The sequence below is a fragment of the Hemiscyllium ocellatum genome, chromosome 12, assembly GCF_020745735.1.
Source record: "Hemiscyllium ocellatum isolate sHemOce1 chromosome 12, sHemOce1.pat.X.cur, whole genome shotgun sequence".
NCBI classification, from domain to species: Eukaryota; Metazoa; Chordata; class Chondrichthyes; order Orectolobiformes; family Hemiscylliidae; genus Hemiscyllium; species Hemiscyllium ocellatum.
In genome coordinates this window covers 84,182,767-84,198,386 of record NC_083412.1, presented here as the reverse complement: position 1 = coordinate 84,198,386, position 15,620 = coordinate 84,182,767, and the positions used below count along the sequence as shown (strand labels likewise).

General features: G+C 43.4%; 1 protein-coding gene across 1 annotated transcript in view; it reads right to left on the bottom strand.

Moving 5' to 3' along the window:
• Positions 1–15,620, bottom strand: part of LOC132820621 (immunoglobulin superfamily member 5-like) — a 154,570-nt gene that overhangs the window by 102,653 nt on the left and 36,297 nt on the right. The window contains exons 2-3 of the mRNA XM_060832824.1: positions 5,667–5,981; positions 751–1,050 (exon numbers count right to left, since the gene is read on the bottom strand). Of these exons, the coding sequence (XP_060688807.1) occupies positions 751–1,050; positions 5,667–5,981 (615 nt within the window). The remainder of the gene's footprint in view (positions 1–750; positions 1,051–5,666; positions 5,982–15,620) is intronic.

Here is a 15,620-nt window from a genome sequence, read left to right as displayed (position 1 = left end):
CAGTCTCTCTTCATATGTCATTCCTGCCATCCCAGGAATCAGGCGAAAGTGAGGACCTGGGCCTTCTCCATTGCCATAATCTAACCACCTGACACCAGGAGAAAGAATGCTTCATCTTTCATCTTGGGACTCTCCAACCACACGGGATCAATGTGGATTTCACCAGTTTCCCACTTCTCCTCCCCTCTCCTTATCCGAGTCCCAGCCTTCCAACTCGGCACCAGCTTCTTGAATGGTCCTACCTGTCCATCTTCCTTCCCACCTATCTGCTGCACCCTCCTTCCCGATCTATCACTTTCACCCCCACCTTCGCCTACCGATCGCATTCCCAGCTACCTTCCCCCCAGTCCCACCACCCTCCCATTTATCTCTCAGCCCCCTCAGCCCACAAGCCTAATTCCTGATGAAGGGCTTATGTCCGAAACATCTAATATCCTGCTCCTCGGATGCTGCCTGAGCTGCTGTGCTTTTCCAGTACCACACTCTTCATCTGAGGAATCAGTCTAGACAATCCTTGCTGCACTTCCTCCAGCGCCACAACACTCTTCCTTTGATAAACAGGCCAAATCTGCACACAATACTCCAGACGTTCTCACTAAAGACCTACACAATTGCAGCAAGACATCCCTGCCCCTGCATTCAAAACTTTGCCTAGTGACTCCCATTCAGAGAATCCAAATGAACCCTTGGCTTCATACAAATTGTGACAGATCAGTAAATTACTGTAAAAGCATAAGGCATTATACTTACATGGTTTCACAGTGATGTTAAGTGCAACTGTCTTAGGCTGAGGAAGTGCTTTGATGGCAGCAAGGCACATTACTTCAGCATCGGCACTAAGGGTGAGATTTAAGGTGCTGATGGCTGTGTAGAGATGTCCTGAAGGTGGATGAATGATGGTGGTGTACCTTTCTGAATGTACAGTTGTTCGGTTTATTGTCCAGGTGATTGTTGGATCAGGATTCCAATCTTCTGCCTTACAGATGATGTCTGTGCTGTGATTTGTCACCACGGATGAAATCTTGCTCTCAAAAAATAACTTCCCTTCAACTGTAACATGATAACAGAAGATGGTTAGTTTTATTCAGTGTTTAACCAAAGAAAAAAACAGTAGATTATTTTTCTAAATAGTCTAAAATTAATATTCCCAAATTAGCTTAAGCTTAGGGCGGCACGGTGGCACAGTGGTTAGCACTGCTGCCTCACAGCGCCAGGGACCTGGGTTCAAATCCCGCCTCAGGCGACTGACTGTGTGGAGTTTGCACGTTCTCCCCGTGTCTGCGTGGGTTTCCTCCGGGTGCTCCGGTTTCCTCCCACCGTCCAAAGATGTGCCGGTCAGGTGAATCGGCCATGCTAAATTGCCCGTAGTGTTAGGTAAGGGGTATGTGTAGGGGTATGGGTGGGTTGCGCTTCGGCGGGTCGGTGTGGACTTGTTGGGCCGTAAGGGCCTGTTTCCACACTGTAAATCTAATCTAATCTTTAATTACCTTTCAATATAATTTCCTTGCTTTTGATACTTTTTCTATCACCCTACGTACACATACAGGTGTGCATTTTCCATTTAGCTTTGGACTGTCACTCATAGACCCAGCATTTATTAACCATCCCTAACTATCTGCAAAATGCGGTGGGTTTTGAATTTCAAAATAATTTCAGGTATTAGTTAAACATGAACCATCTTGATGTCAGACTGGAGTCAGACAAGAAATGGACAGCTGATACAGATCATTCCTTAAAGACCTTTACTGAACCAATTGTGTTGTTACAACAATTCAACAGCTTTGTGGTCACTTTTGTTGATATCAGAATTTTACCTCCTGATTTTCTTAACCTGCCATGGTGATTTATGGAGTCATATTGTCTGGATGGCCACTGGACTATTAGTCCATTAACATAATCCTGACAAGATTTTACTTTGAACTAACATGCTGAGGGGAAACTGTCCAAACTGCTCTGAAACCAAGTCTTCCCAAGTAGGACTTACAATCAAATACACAAACAAGAAATGAGAAGGCCACTCAGCCCTTCAAGCCTGCTGCGCAAATTGAATACGATCATGACTGATCTGATTATAAACTCGACTCTACATTCCTACAGATCCCAGGTAATCTTTCAGCGCTTGATAATCAAAAATCTGTCCAGTTGCTGATGGACAGAAGATAAACCACAGAAGATTAACGTGTCATTGGATTGAGAATTCTTGAAGCAAAGTGTCTGCCCTGATGAAGCTCTGCTGCTGATTTACTCTAGATGAAAGTGAGGACTGCAGATGCTGGAGATTAGAGTCGAGAGTGTATGGCTGGAAACGTACAGCAGGTCAGGCAGCATCTGAGGAGCAGAATAATCAACATTTCGGGCAAAAAAGATTCTCATGCTCAACTCTGTCTGTGCCTCTCATAATTTTGTATACCTCAACTCAGATCACCACCTCAGCTTCCTTTGCTCCACAGAAAACAAACCCGGCTTATCCAGTCTCTCTCTCTCACTACTGAGACGTTTCATCCCAGGCAACATCCTGCTGAATCTCCTCTGACCCTCTCAAATCCATATTACTAATGACACCAACAAAAAAATCCCAGGAATGGGGGAGCACAGGGTTAGATACAGAGTAGATGTCTCTCTACACTGTCCCCATAAAACACTCCCAGGATAGGGACAGCATAGGTTTAGATAAAGGATAAACTGCCTCGACAATACTCCCATCAAACCCTCATAGGAGAAGGGCAGCCTGTCATATAGAGTACAACTTCCTCTACTTCACTTTACTCAGAGAGTAGTCGGGGTGTGGAATGCACTGCCTGCAATAGTAGTGGACTCACCAACTTTAAGAGCATTTAAATGATCATTGGATAGGCAGACGTATGGGAATGGAATGGGCTTCAGATTGGCTTTGTAGGTCAGCGCAACATCAAGGGCCAAAGGCGCTGTACTGCGCTGTAATGTTCCATGTTCTATGTTCTATGAAAAGAATTATTGGGAAATACATTTGTAATGGCAATGTACACTTGTGATTTGCCATTGCCATGTGAACTCTGTTGCAAGTGACATCCATTCAAAGAGATAAATCAAGAAACCTACACAGAAACAGAGAATCACATGAGCTGCATAATGGCTATGTTAAAATGGGGCCTGACGTATGAATCCTGGCCCAAAGATAATGTTCCATCCTCTCCTTGACCCTTCTTGACACAATCACAGTCATTTTCCATCCAACAGCTCCACTATTTGCTGCAAAGTAAGTTACCAGCTAATGTAAGAGTGGGTGAAGGAGGATGAAAAAGTAAAACAAATCAAAGTTGCTATTGAAATTGTTAAATAAAAGCAGAAAATGCCAGGAATATTCAGCAGGTCTGATAGCATCTGTGGAAAGAGAATGAGCAGGATTGTTCAACAACTGGTTGCTTTTTAAATCGATCCCACTCCAGTGCTCCCTTACCACTGGCCTAGCATTATAACCCCCAAACACTTTGCTGGATCTCTCTTCTTTCATACCTTTCTTCACCCAAAGAGTGGTGAATGTGTGGAATACTCAGCCCCAGAAGGCTGTGGAAGCCAAGTCTCTCGATACTTTTAAGAAAGAGTTGGATAGAGCTCTTAAGGATAGTGGAATCAAGGGTTAAGGCAGGAACAGGATACTGATTGAGGATGATCAGCCATGATCATAATGAATAGTTCTGCTGGCTCGAAGGGCAGAATGGCCTACTCCTGCACCTATTGTCTATTGTCTTAAGGTCCAGCACATAGACTGGCAGGATTGTTGTATTCCCAGCAGTGGTTAGGCCTGCAGGGCCAATCCAATTAGCCAGTATTCTCTGAGATGGTCCCAAGTGAGGGAGAAAGTGTTAAGTGATTGCATGGTTGAAAGTACTGTGTTTCCCTTTAACTTCTTATTCTAAGACAGAGGAACCCACCATCCCTATATTGTCCCCCAGGAAAAAGAGGTTTTCAACAAACTCAGAGGCAAGCAAAGAAGGCGGAGTCGATAAAGTGGAGTGCTGGAAAAGCACAGCAGGCCAGGCAGCATCTGAGCAGCAGGATAATCAATGTTTCGGGCATAAGCCCTTCATCTGGAATGAGCTTGTGGGCCAGGGCGAAGGAGGCTAAGAGATAAATGGGAGGGGGTTGGGGCTGGGGGGAAGGCAGCTGGGAATGTGGTAGGTAGATGAAGGTAGGGGGTTAAGGTGATAGGTCAGAGAGGAGGGTGGAGTGGATATGCAGCAAGGAAGATGGACAGGTCAAGAGAGCATCCCCACCTTTATCCACCTATTGCATTCCCAGCTACCTACTCCAGCCCCACACCCATTCCATTTATCCCTCAGCCACCCCCAACCCCCCACCCCCTGACGACAAGCCTCATTCCTGATGAAGAGCTTATGCCTGAAATGTTGATTATTCTGCTCTTTAGATCTGCCTGACCTGTTGTGCTTTTCCAGCACCACACTCTCAACTCTGCTCTCTAGCATCTGCAGTCCTCACTTTCTCCTAAGGAGCAGGAGAGTCAATGTTTCGGGCAGGACGCTTCCAACCTATCGACTCTTCTGTTCCTCGATCCTAATAAAAGGTCCTGCCCAAAACATTGACGCTCTTGGTCCCCACATGCTGCCTAACCTGCCGTGTTTTTTCCAGAACTATTTTATCGACTCTGACTCTCTCGCATCTACAGACCTCCCTATCTCCTAAAGAAGGAGGAGTAAAAAGGGAACTTTTGTGGTAGTGTGAAAGGCAGCTGTAATAAAATTATATAAGAGACGATGTTGCAATAAAACTTTTTGTGCAAATGTCTCCAGACCCTGGAGCAACCTTGTAATGATATCACCGAGTTGCACTTCACTGAGTGTAAATAGCATATTCTAGAACATTCTGGATGACTCATATGAGAGCATGGACATGAATACGCAAAGATAATAGATTAGTCTTTACCTATTACAGGTCTAAGTCAGAGCCTGGAATATTATGATTATCATGTACAATATTCAAATTAATGTATAAGAATTGAGTTACTTTGAAGTCTGAGCCTGAAGTCCATTCTTAACTTTGCTTTCTGTTCAACCAGTATGTCTTGAATCCAAGCTCATAATAAAAAGATTGCATGAAGTGATAATCTCATAATCCTGGAGCAGTGAAGGAGGCCATTCAGCCTATTATACTTATGCAATCCCTTAAAAGAGCTAACCACTAAAACAGAGGATACAGCCTTACGCCTAAACCCTGCACAATATTTGATTTTCAAGCCTATATACATTTTCTTTCATAAGTTAATAATAAATTTACTCACCCCTCCCTTCCTGCTAGGATCCAAATCACAATAACCCATAGAGAGAAAAAATGCCGGAAAGTCTCAGCAGGTCTGGCAGCATCTGTAAGATGCTTACAGATGCTGCCAGACCTGCTGAGATTTTCCAGCATTTTCTCTTTTGGTTTCAGATTTCAGCATCCGCAGTAATTTGTTTTTTTTTACACAATAACCCATAGTGTGTCAAAAGTAAATCACATAATTAGCATTTTGTCAATCATTTTAAATTTGTGACTCAATGACCATCCATCAATTTGAATCCCTCCATCAAATCTCCTATCAACCTTTTCTGCTCTACGGACAACAATCCCAGCTTCCCTAGTCTCTCCACATAATGGAAGCTCCTCAGTTTTAATGGCAGTATTGTACTGACCTTGCACAAACAAATTTGCCTGTTGTCTTCCATCAGTCTGGAGACTGCACTCCACGGTCGCATTGTTTTTCAATGACACTCTTGAGATAATAAGTTCTGAAGTAAATGCTTGTGGAGTTGTATAATTGCGCTGTCCAAACTGAGAGTCTGTGACTATGGGTCGATCAGGTGTTATAGTAAGGACTGGTGTCGAATTCATCATCCAGATAATAATAGTCCAAGGTCTGGACACTGTGCAGTTGAATGCAGCATCAGAGTTAAGCAAAACGAAGGCATCTTTTGGACCATCTATGATTCGAACAGGCAAACACGTACCTAAAAGGGAAATAGGTTTACATTAGATAAAAGTAACCTTGTGCACAGCAACAAACTGTGCCTTCAAGAAAAGAACAATTAGCAACATGAAGCCTCTTAGCTTTTTAACATTAGTTTGTAAAGGTGATCAATCAGTCCAGTAATTTTATTTCTGGGGTAGGTAGGACATGAGCCCAGGGCTTCTGTATCAGAGGTAGGGACATTACCACTGCACCACACTAGCTCTAGCCCTGGCATTTTTTTTATATTCCCCTATTTGTCTAATCTATCTGTTCAGAGATGTTATTACACATGTCTGGAGCAAGTGGGACTTGAACCCAGGTTTCCTGCCCAGTGGTTTGCACACTACAACTGCACTACAAGAGGGCCCCCTCAGTGCTGATATTAATGCTAGACTCATAAATTTGCAACCCCTGGATTTGGAAAGATAAAGACTATAAATGGGATGTGAGCCTAAGCAGGCCTCTGCTGTGTGCCTCCTGTACAGTGCAGCATAGCCTAGGGTCACTCAGCAAGTTGTTTTTAAACAACTGTCTCACAACGGATTAGAAATTCAGCTGTGGCTAATTTCCATAGGGCACAGTGAAGCCAACGAAACTAATTTTTAAGACTTTAATCCCCACGTCAATTGAATGAAACCCATCAATTTTTGTGAGTAAGAATCATACTACTTCTCTACCTTTAGATCTGTCACACCATCAGGTAAGAATGGTCTGATATCATAATCCTATAGTCTCTAAGTATGACATTGAAGTAATCAAATCACATTGCATCCTTACAGCGAGTACTTAGAATCTCTTATCTCAGCTAGCTAGCCAGGTGAGAGAGGAATGGTTAGAGGTGAAAGGATAATGTCAAAACTATTGTATGTTACTCAGTACCCAGGGAGAGGGGTAGGTGATGGGATGCACATGGATGTTCTGTTCATTGGTAAACCAACAATGGATTTGTGTTGATGGAGCATTTCTACCAGTGAAGACACTCACCTAATGCCTGATAATTATTTCAGGTAGTACTACATCTAAAGTCTGCTTGAATGTACAATGAAGGCCTTCCAGTTTGGCATCTCAGAGGAAGGGTTGACAAATGATGAAAGGCTGTGTCAATTAGACTTTGCGAATGGAATTTTCCCTTTGGCAGATAAAGTCTGTTGGTGAGTGAGTTCATGCCAAAAGGTCCTACCGTGGCCCAAGAAAAGTTTTCTCTCAACAAGCTTCCGCTCTTCACCTCATTAATTATGCAACTGGGCTGTTCAAAGTCAAGGGCTTATGCCCAAAACGTCGAATTTCCTATTCCTTGGATGCTGCCTAACCTGCTGTGCTTTAACCAGCAACACATTTTCAGCTGTTCAAAGTCAAAGCACAACACCATGTTAAAAAAAAATCACACAACACCAGGTTATAGTCCAACAGGTTTAATTGGAAGTACACTAGCTTTCGGAGCGACGCTCCTTCATTAGGTGGTTGTGGAGGACACACTTGAGAGACACAGAATTTATAGCTATAAATTTGTACACCCCTGTCCAACACCGGCATCTCCAAATCAACACAACACCGGTTATCATCCAACAGGTTTATTTGGAAGCACAACTTTCTGAGTGCTGCTCCTTCATCAGTTGTCGTGGAGTATAAGATCATAGGACACAGAATTTATAGCAAAAGTTTACAGGGTGATGTAACTGAAGTGATATATTGAAAAGATCTGGATTTTCAGTTAAGTCTCCCATCTTTTAAAATGAGCATGTAGGTTCATATGTAAATCCCAGAACTTTCTTAAAGTTACATTCTCTTGTGAACTTTAACAAAAGGTGCCATGTCGGCCCAGATAATGCATTGAAGGTGTGAGGTGCCCTGTGTGAGGCTGTCTGTGCCCCAATGTTCAGACTGAATCTAATTTAAAAAAGGGAATTACAGGATCTGACATGGATTCATGCAGATTTTAAGCAAAATAAAATGTAATTCTGCAAGTACAAATTCACCTCACAAACTAAAATGTATGTGTGGGTGTGCGCAGGGAGTGGGGGGGGACTGCTATGAGTGTCTGTGAGTGAGTGTGTGTATGTGAGTGTGTGTATGTGTGTGAGCGTGAGTTTAAGAACATAGAACACAGAAATGTACAGCACAGAACAGGCCCTTTGGCCCACGATGTTGTGTCGAGGTTTAATCCTAATGTAAAGTAAAATAACTTAATCTACACACCCCTCAACTCACTGCTATCCATGTGCATGTCCAGCAGTCACTTGAATGTCTCCAATGACTCTGCTTCCACCACCACAGCTGGCAACACATTCCATGCATTCACAACTCTCTGCGTAAAGAACCTACCTCTGATGTCTCCTTTATACCTTCCTCCTAGTATCTTCAAACTATGACTTCTCGTACCAGTCAATCCTGCCCTGGGGAAAAGTCTCTGACTATTGACTCTATCTATTCCACTCATTACCTTGTATACCTCGATCAGGTCTCCTCTCTTCCTCCTTCTCTCCAAAAAAAGTCCAAGCTTAGTTAATCTCTCTTCATAAGGCAAGCCCTCCAGTCCAGGCAGTATCCTGGTAAACCTTCTTTGCACCCTCTCCAAAGCCTCAGTATCTTTCCTATAGTTGGGCGACCAGAACTGTACACAATATTCCAAGTGTGGTCTCACAGGGACTTGGAGAGCTGTAGCAAAGCCTCACAACTCTTAAACTCGATTCCCCGTTAATGAAAGCCAAAACACCATTTGCTTTCTTAACTCTTTGCTAACTTCCCCCACCCTCCTCTCTGACATATCACCTCCATCCCCACTCCCATTCACCTATTGTACTCTTTGCTACCTTCTTCCCACCCCACCCCTCCTCCCCATTTACCTCTCCACCCTGGAGGCTCCCTGCCACCATTCCTGATGAAGGACTTTTGCCTGAGACGTCGATTTTCTTGCTCCTCAGATGCTGCCTGACCTGCTGTGCTTTACCAGCACCACTCTAATCTAGACTCTGGTTTCCAGCATCTGCAGTCCTCACTTTTGCCTGCTTTCTTAACAAAGGAGAAAGTGAGGTCTGCAGATGCTGGAGATCAGAGCTGAAAATGTGTTGCTGGAAAAACTACAAAGATCAGAGGCCCAAGAATACAGCCCTGCGGGACCCCATTCAACACTGACCTCCAGGCAGAATACTTTCCATCTACAACCACTCTCTGCCTTCTGTCAGCCAGCCAATTCTGAATCCAGATAGCCAAATCTCCCTGTATTCCATACTTCCTGACTTTATGAGTGAACCTACCATGGGGAACCTTATCAAATGCCTTGCTGAAGTCCATATACCCCACATCCACAGCTCGACCTCCGTCGATCTGTCTTATCACCTCCTCAAAGAACTCAATAAGATTTGTGAGGCATGACCTGCCCCTCACAAAGCCATGCTGACTGCCTTTAATCACGCTATACTTTGCCAAATAGTCATAAATCCTATCCCTCAGAATTCTTTCCAAAACTTTGCTGACCACAGATGTAAGACTGACTGGTCTGTATTTCGCAGGGATTTCCCTATTACCCTTCTTGAAAAGAGGAACATTTGCCTTCTTACAATCCTCTGGTATGACTCCCGCGGAGAGTGAGGAGGCAAGTATCCTCACCAATGGCTTAGTAACCTCCTATCTCACTGTCCAGAGCAGCCTAGGATAAATCTGGTCTGACCTGGGGACTTATCGATCTTAATGTTTTCCAAAATTTCCAGCACATCAACGTCATCAATCTTGATCTGTTCTAGACTGTATCCCAGCTCCTCAAGGTTCTCATTCACAACAAGGTCCCTTTCCTTGGTGAAACCTGAAGCAAAAAACTCATTTCGGGCTTCCCCTATCTGCTCAGACTCCATGCACAAGTTCCCTCCACTATCCCTGATCGGCCTTACCTTCACCCTGATCATTCTTTTATTCCTCATGTATGAATAAAATGCCTTTGGGTTCTACGTAATCCTTTTTGCCAAGACTTTTTCATGCCCACTCCTGGCTCTCCTCAGTCCATTTCTGAGCTCCTTTCTAGCAAACCTACAATCCTCTAAAGCTGTGCTAGATCCTTGCTTCCTCCACCTTACGTAAGCTGCCTTCTTCCTTTTGATGAGAAGCTCCTCTGTTCTCATCATCCAAGGTTCCTTAATCTTACCCCTTCTTACCTGTCTCAGAGGAACAAGTTCATGCATCACTCACAACAACTGCTCCTTAAACAGTCTCCACATGTCTGCTGTGCCCTTTCTGTGGAACAATTGCTCCCAGTGTACTTCCCAACTCCTGTCTGATAGTGTCATAATTTCCTTTTCCCGAATTAAATATCTTCCCTCAGTAATTACTCCTTTCCCTCTCCAAGGCTATGGTAAACGTGAGGCAGTTGTGATCACTGTCATCAAAGTGTTGTCCCACCGCGAGATCTGACATCTGTCCTGGCTCATTGCCAAGCACCAAATCCAAAATGGCCTCTCCTCTCGTCGACCTGTCTACATACTGAGTAAGGAACCCCTTCTGAATACACCTGACAAAACGGCTCCATCCAAACCATCTGCACTTCGGAGGTTCCAGTTGATATTGGGAAAGTTGAAATTACCCATAACAACAATATGTATTTTTCCAGAATCTGCCCACCTATGAGTTCTTCAATCTCTTCAATGCTATTAGGTAGTCTGTAGAAAAGCCCCAATGCAGTGGCTTTTCCCTTGCTGTTCCTAACTTCCGCCCAATATGGCTCAGTAGACAAACCTTCCTCAACAACCTTTGTTTCTGTAGCCATGATGCACTCTCTGATTAGCAATGCAACACCCCCTCCTCTTTTTCCACCCTCCCTGTTCTTTTTAAATGTTCTAAACCCTGGAACATCAAGCAACCATTCCTGTACCTGTGAAAGTTTAGGAGGATATAAGTCTGTGGGGGTGAGTGTTTGTGAGTGTGTGTTTGTGTTGTGGGGGGGGGGGAGGGGTGTAAGAATCTGTGAGAGAGTGTGTGTATGTGTGTGAGCGTGAGTGTAAAGGAGTATACGTCTGTGAGAGGGTGCATGTGTGCATGTGAGTGTAGGAGTGTATGTGTGAGCGTATGAGACGGAGGCTCTGCGTGAGTGTATGGGTCTGTAGTTTTGTGTGTGTGTGTGTGTGTGTGTGTGTGTGTGTGTGTGTGTGTGTGTGTGTGTGTGTGTGTGTGTGTGTGTGTGTCTGTCTACCTGTGAGTGTATGTATTTTTGTGTCACTGACTATGCTTTACACACACTCACAGACAGACATACACGCACACAGACACTCCTACACTCACATGCACACACGCACCCTCTAACAGATTTATAAACCTTTACACTCACACTCACACACATACACACACTCTCTCACCGATACTTACACCCCGCCACACACACACACACGCAGACACATTTATATGTTTGTGGGATGAATTTGTCCTTGCAGAATGACATTTTATTTCGCTCAAAAGCTGCATGAATCTATGTAAGATTCTGTAAATCCCTTTTTTAGAAATAGAATTAGTCTGAACAGTGGGGATAGGCAGCCTCACACAGGGCACCTCAAACCTTCAGTGCATTATCTAGGCCAACATGACACCTATTGTTAAAGTTCACTGGAGAATGTAACTTTAAGAAAGTTCTGGGATTTACATATGAAAGAACTGAAACTAACGTGGTCATTCTAGAAGATGAGAGATTTAACAAATAATCCAGGTCTTTTTCAATATACAGTAGCGCTTCGATTTACGAACTTAATCCGTTCTGGGACCCAGTTCGTGAACCGAAAAGTTCACGAACTGAATCAATTTTTCCCATTGCTCGGATAGTGTAAGAATGCTTAGACATAGCAACGAACGCTGTTCACAGCGCACACGCCAAAGACGAACTGAATGAGATCACGCGGGGGCCCGAGATCTTTTGCATTCAACAAGCAGGTAGCAAAGCAGAACAATGAAACCACGCGGTCACACACGGGCTTTTTGCATTCGTATCTTGAATTTCATATGTACGTTGAAGCAAAATTTTGCGTACAATCCTGTTTGTAAACCGATTTGTATGCGAACGGGGTCGTTCGTATGTCGAGGCGTTACTGTATCACTTCAGTTGCATCGTACTGTAAACTTGTGCTATAACTTCTGTGTCTTACAATCTTATTCTCCAAAACAACCTGATGAAGGACCAGTGCTCCAAAAGCTAGTGCTTCCAAATAAACCTGTTGAACTATAACCTGATGCTGTGCGATTTTTAACTTTGTACACCCCAGTCCAACACTGGCCTCCCAAATCATATCTGGGCTGTTGGCTGCTCTTTATGGGGTGTCACCACCTGGTGAGCATGACGGAAGTGCTCACCCCTGCTGCGGGGAACATAAAGACTGACACTAAGAATTTCTATAGGTATTGAAGGGAAAGGAATTAGTGAAGACAAATTTAAGTCCCCTACAGACAGAAATGGGGAGTGACAAAGAAATGGCTGAGCAACTGAATACATACTTTGGTTCTGTCTTCACAAAAAGGACACAAATCAGATCCCAGAAATGTTGGGGAATGCAAGGTTCAGTGAGTGGGAAGAACTGAGGGAGATAAATATTAGTAGAGAAATGGTGTTGGGAACGTTGAGGGGATTGAAGATGGATAAATCCACAGACTCTGATAACCTACATCACAAAGTATTTAAGGAAGTTACTCTAGAAATAGTGGATGCATTGGTGGTCATCTTCCAGGATTCTATAGGCTCTAGAAGAGTCTCTGCAGACTGAAGGGTAGCTAGTGTTACTCCAATATTCAAAAAGGGAGGTAGAGAGAAACCAGGGAATCATAGGCCAGTTAGCCTAACATCCGTATTGGGGAAAATTCTCGAATCCCTTATCAAGGACTTTATAGTGGAGCATTTAGAAAGCAATGGCAGGGTCAGACAGAGTCAGCACGGATTTCTGAAGGGAAATCATGCTTGACAAATTTGTTGGAATTCTATGAAGATGTAGCTAGTAGAGTTGACAAAAGGGAGCCAGTCAATGTGGTATATTTGGACTTATAGAAAGCGTTTGACAAAGTCTCACATAAGAAAATATTGTGCAAGATTTAAAGCGGATGGGATTATGGTAAGTATATTGAGATGGATAGAAAACTGATTGGCAGAGAGAATACAAAGAGTAGGAACTAATTGGTCCTTTTCAAATTGACAAGCAGTAGCTAGTGACATGTCACAGTGATTGGTGCTATGAACCCATCTCTTCACAATATATATTAGTGATTTGGATGAGGGAACAAAATGTAACATCTCAGTATGCAGATGATGGGTAGGTGAACTCTGATGAGGATGCAGAGGTTCTTCAGCATGTTCTGGACAGGTGGGGTGAGTTAGCAAATCAATGGCAGACGCAATGTAACCTGAATAAATGTGAGATTATTTACTGTGGAAGCAAAAACAAGGTGGCAGATTACTACCTGAATGGCTGTAAATTGGGAGAGGGGAATGTGCAGTGAGACCTGGGTGTCCTTGTGCACCAGTCACTGAAGGTAAGCATGCAGGTGCAGCAGGAGGTAAATAAGGCAAATGGTATGTTGGCAAAAGTGAGGACTGCAAATGCTGGAGATCAGAATCTAGATTAGAGTGGTCCTGGAAAAGGTCAGGCAGCATCCGAGGAGCAGGAAATTCATCAGGAATTCCTGATGAAGGGCTTTTGCCTGAAACGTTGATTTTCCTGCTCCTCAGATGCTGCCTGATCTGCTGTGCTTTTGCAGCACCATTCTAATCTAGACAAATGGTATGTTGACCTTCATTGTGAGAGATTTTGAGTACAGGAGACGGGATGTGTTGTTGCAGTTGTGAGATAATATGTTTTAGGTTATTTTTGTTAACTCACTCACCAGCTTGCTATATTCATTAATAGCAGTTTCCTGTTCATTCATTCATAACCCTTTACTAACCTGTTATTTACTATAACATGGTTTCATTCACTCATTCATAAAACTGTGGTTTTGTAGTCTATTTGATAGATCAAATTCAAACAACCCTTTCTAATTAAAACAACCCTTTCAAACCTATTTTCACACCTTATCAGCAGTGGCTACCCCTGAATAAGTGTAGCATACAAAACAATAACACCTCCATCAAGTCACCACGCAACATTATAATATTAATCAGCCCTTGCCAAGCATCTCCTAGACCTGAATAGATTCCCCAGTTACTATGTATCTGGGCCTTTTAACTGGACCATTATCCCTTTAAGAAACTAATTGACAGAACAGTGCTTCCATGAAATTGCATGAATGAACGAAACTCATACAGGCAAACAATAAATAAATCTCGTAACCCAGCTGCAGTAATCAGTTTAATATCCTTTATTCTGTTATTACAATTTCCAATTTACTTAGAGCATGTAGGTCTAGTACTTGCACTAATTTAAAAGACAAAAGGACCAACGCCTCCTAATTATGCAAGCAGACCAGACAGACATTCTTAATCCCATCAGAAGTAGCAGCCAGCATTTAGCACGTTTTAACCCATCTCCTCACTCCCAGGACAGAAGCCTTTCAAACCTTTGTGTACTATTGATAAATCAATGTACCATCATAGTAATGGAATTTTAATTCATGTAAGAACGTGTATAAGAACTGTATTTTGGGATTCTATTGCAGCCTTGAACTTGTGCTGTAATTGCTGAATAAAAAAAAACGATGTTCACCACTTATTAATTTTGGTCGTTATTTGAACACGATCCCACAAAGTGATACAGGGCCTTGGTGAGGCCACACCTAGAGTATTTTGTGCAGCTTTGGTCTCCTTTTCTGAGGAAGGATGCTCTTGCTCTCGATGGAGTGCACCAAAGGGTTACCAGGCTGATTCCAGGGATGAGTCAAAACGTGTGGTGTAGTAAAAACACAGCATGGCAGGCAGTATCTGAAGAGCAGGAGAATCGATGTTTCATCAGGAATCCTGATGAAGGGCTAATTCTCAAAATGTCAACTCTCCTGTTCCTCAGATGCTGCCTGACAAGCTGTGTTTTTCTAGCACTGCACTTTTCGACTATGATTCTCCAGCATCTGTAGTCCTCACTTTCTCATGATGCTGGGGATGGTGGGTCTGACATATGAGGAGAGATTGACTAGGTTACAATTGTTTCCACAGGAGTTCAGACGAATGACTGGGGTGGGGTGGGGTGGGTGGGGGGGCAGGGGGGTGGTGGTTGGATCTCAGAGACTTAGAGAGCTCTAACAGGTTCAGACAGGATAGATGCAGGGAGCATGTTCCCGATGGTAGGTGTGTCCAGAACTAGGGGTCACAGTCTGGGGATTCAGAGTGGACATTTAGGACGGAGATGAGGAGACATTTCTTCACCCAAAAAATGGTGAACCTGTGGAATTCATTACCACAGGAAGTAGTTAATGCCAAAATATTGAATGTATTCAAGAGGTGGCAAGATATAGCACTTGGGGAAAATAGGATCAAAGGTTATGGGGAGTTGGGCAATCAGCCATGATCTTGATGAATGGCAGAGCAGACTCGAAGGGCCGAATGGCCTCCTCTTGCTCCTATCTTCTATGTTTCTATGTTTCTATGATCTGCTGGTGTCCAAGTTGTCTCACAGTCAGCATGTCAAAAGAGACATCTTCATGATATGATCACTGCAACATAGTTCCTCACATCTCACACTGTCAAAAAAGC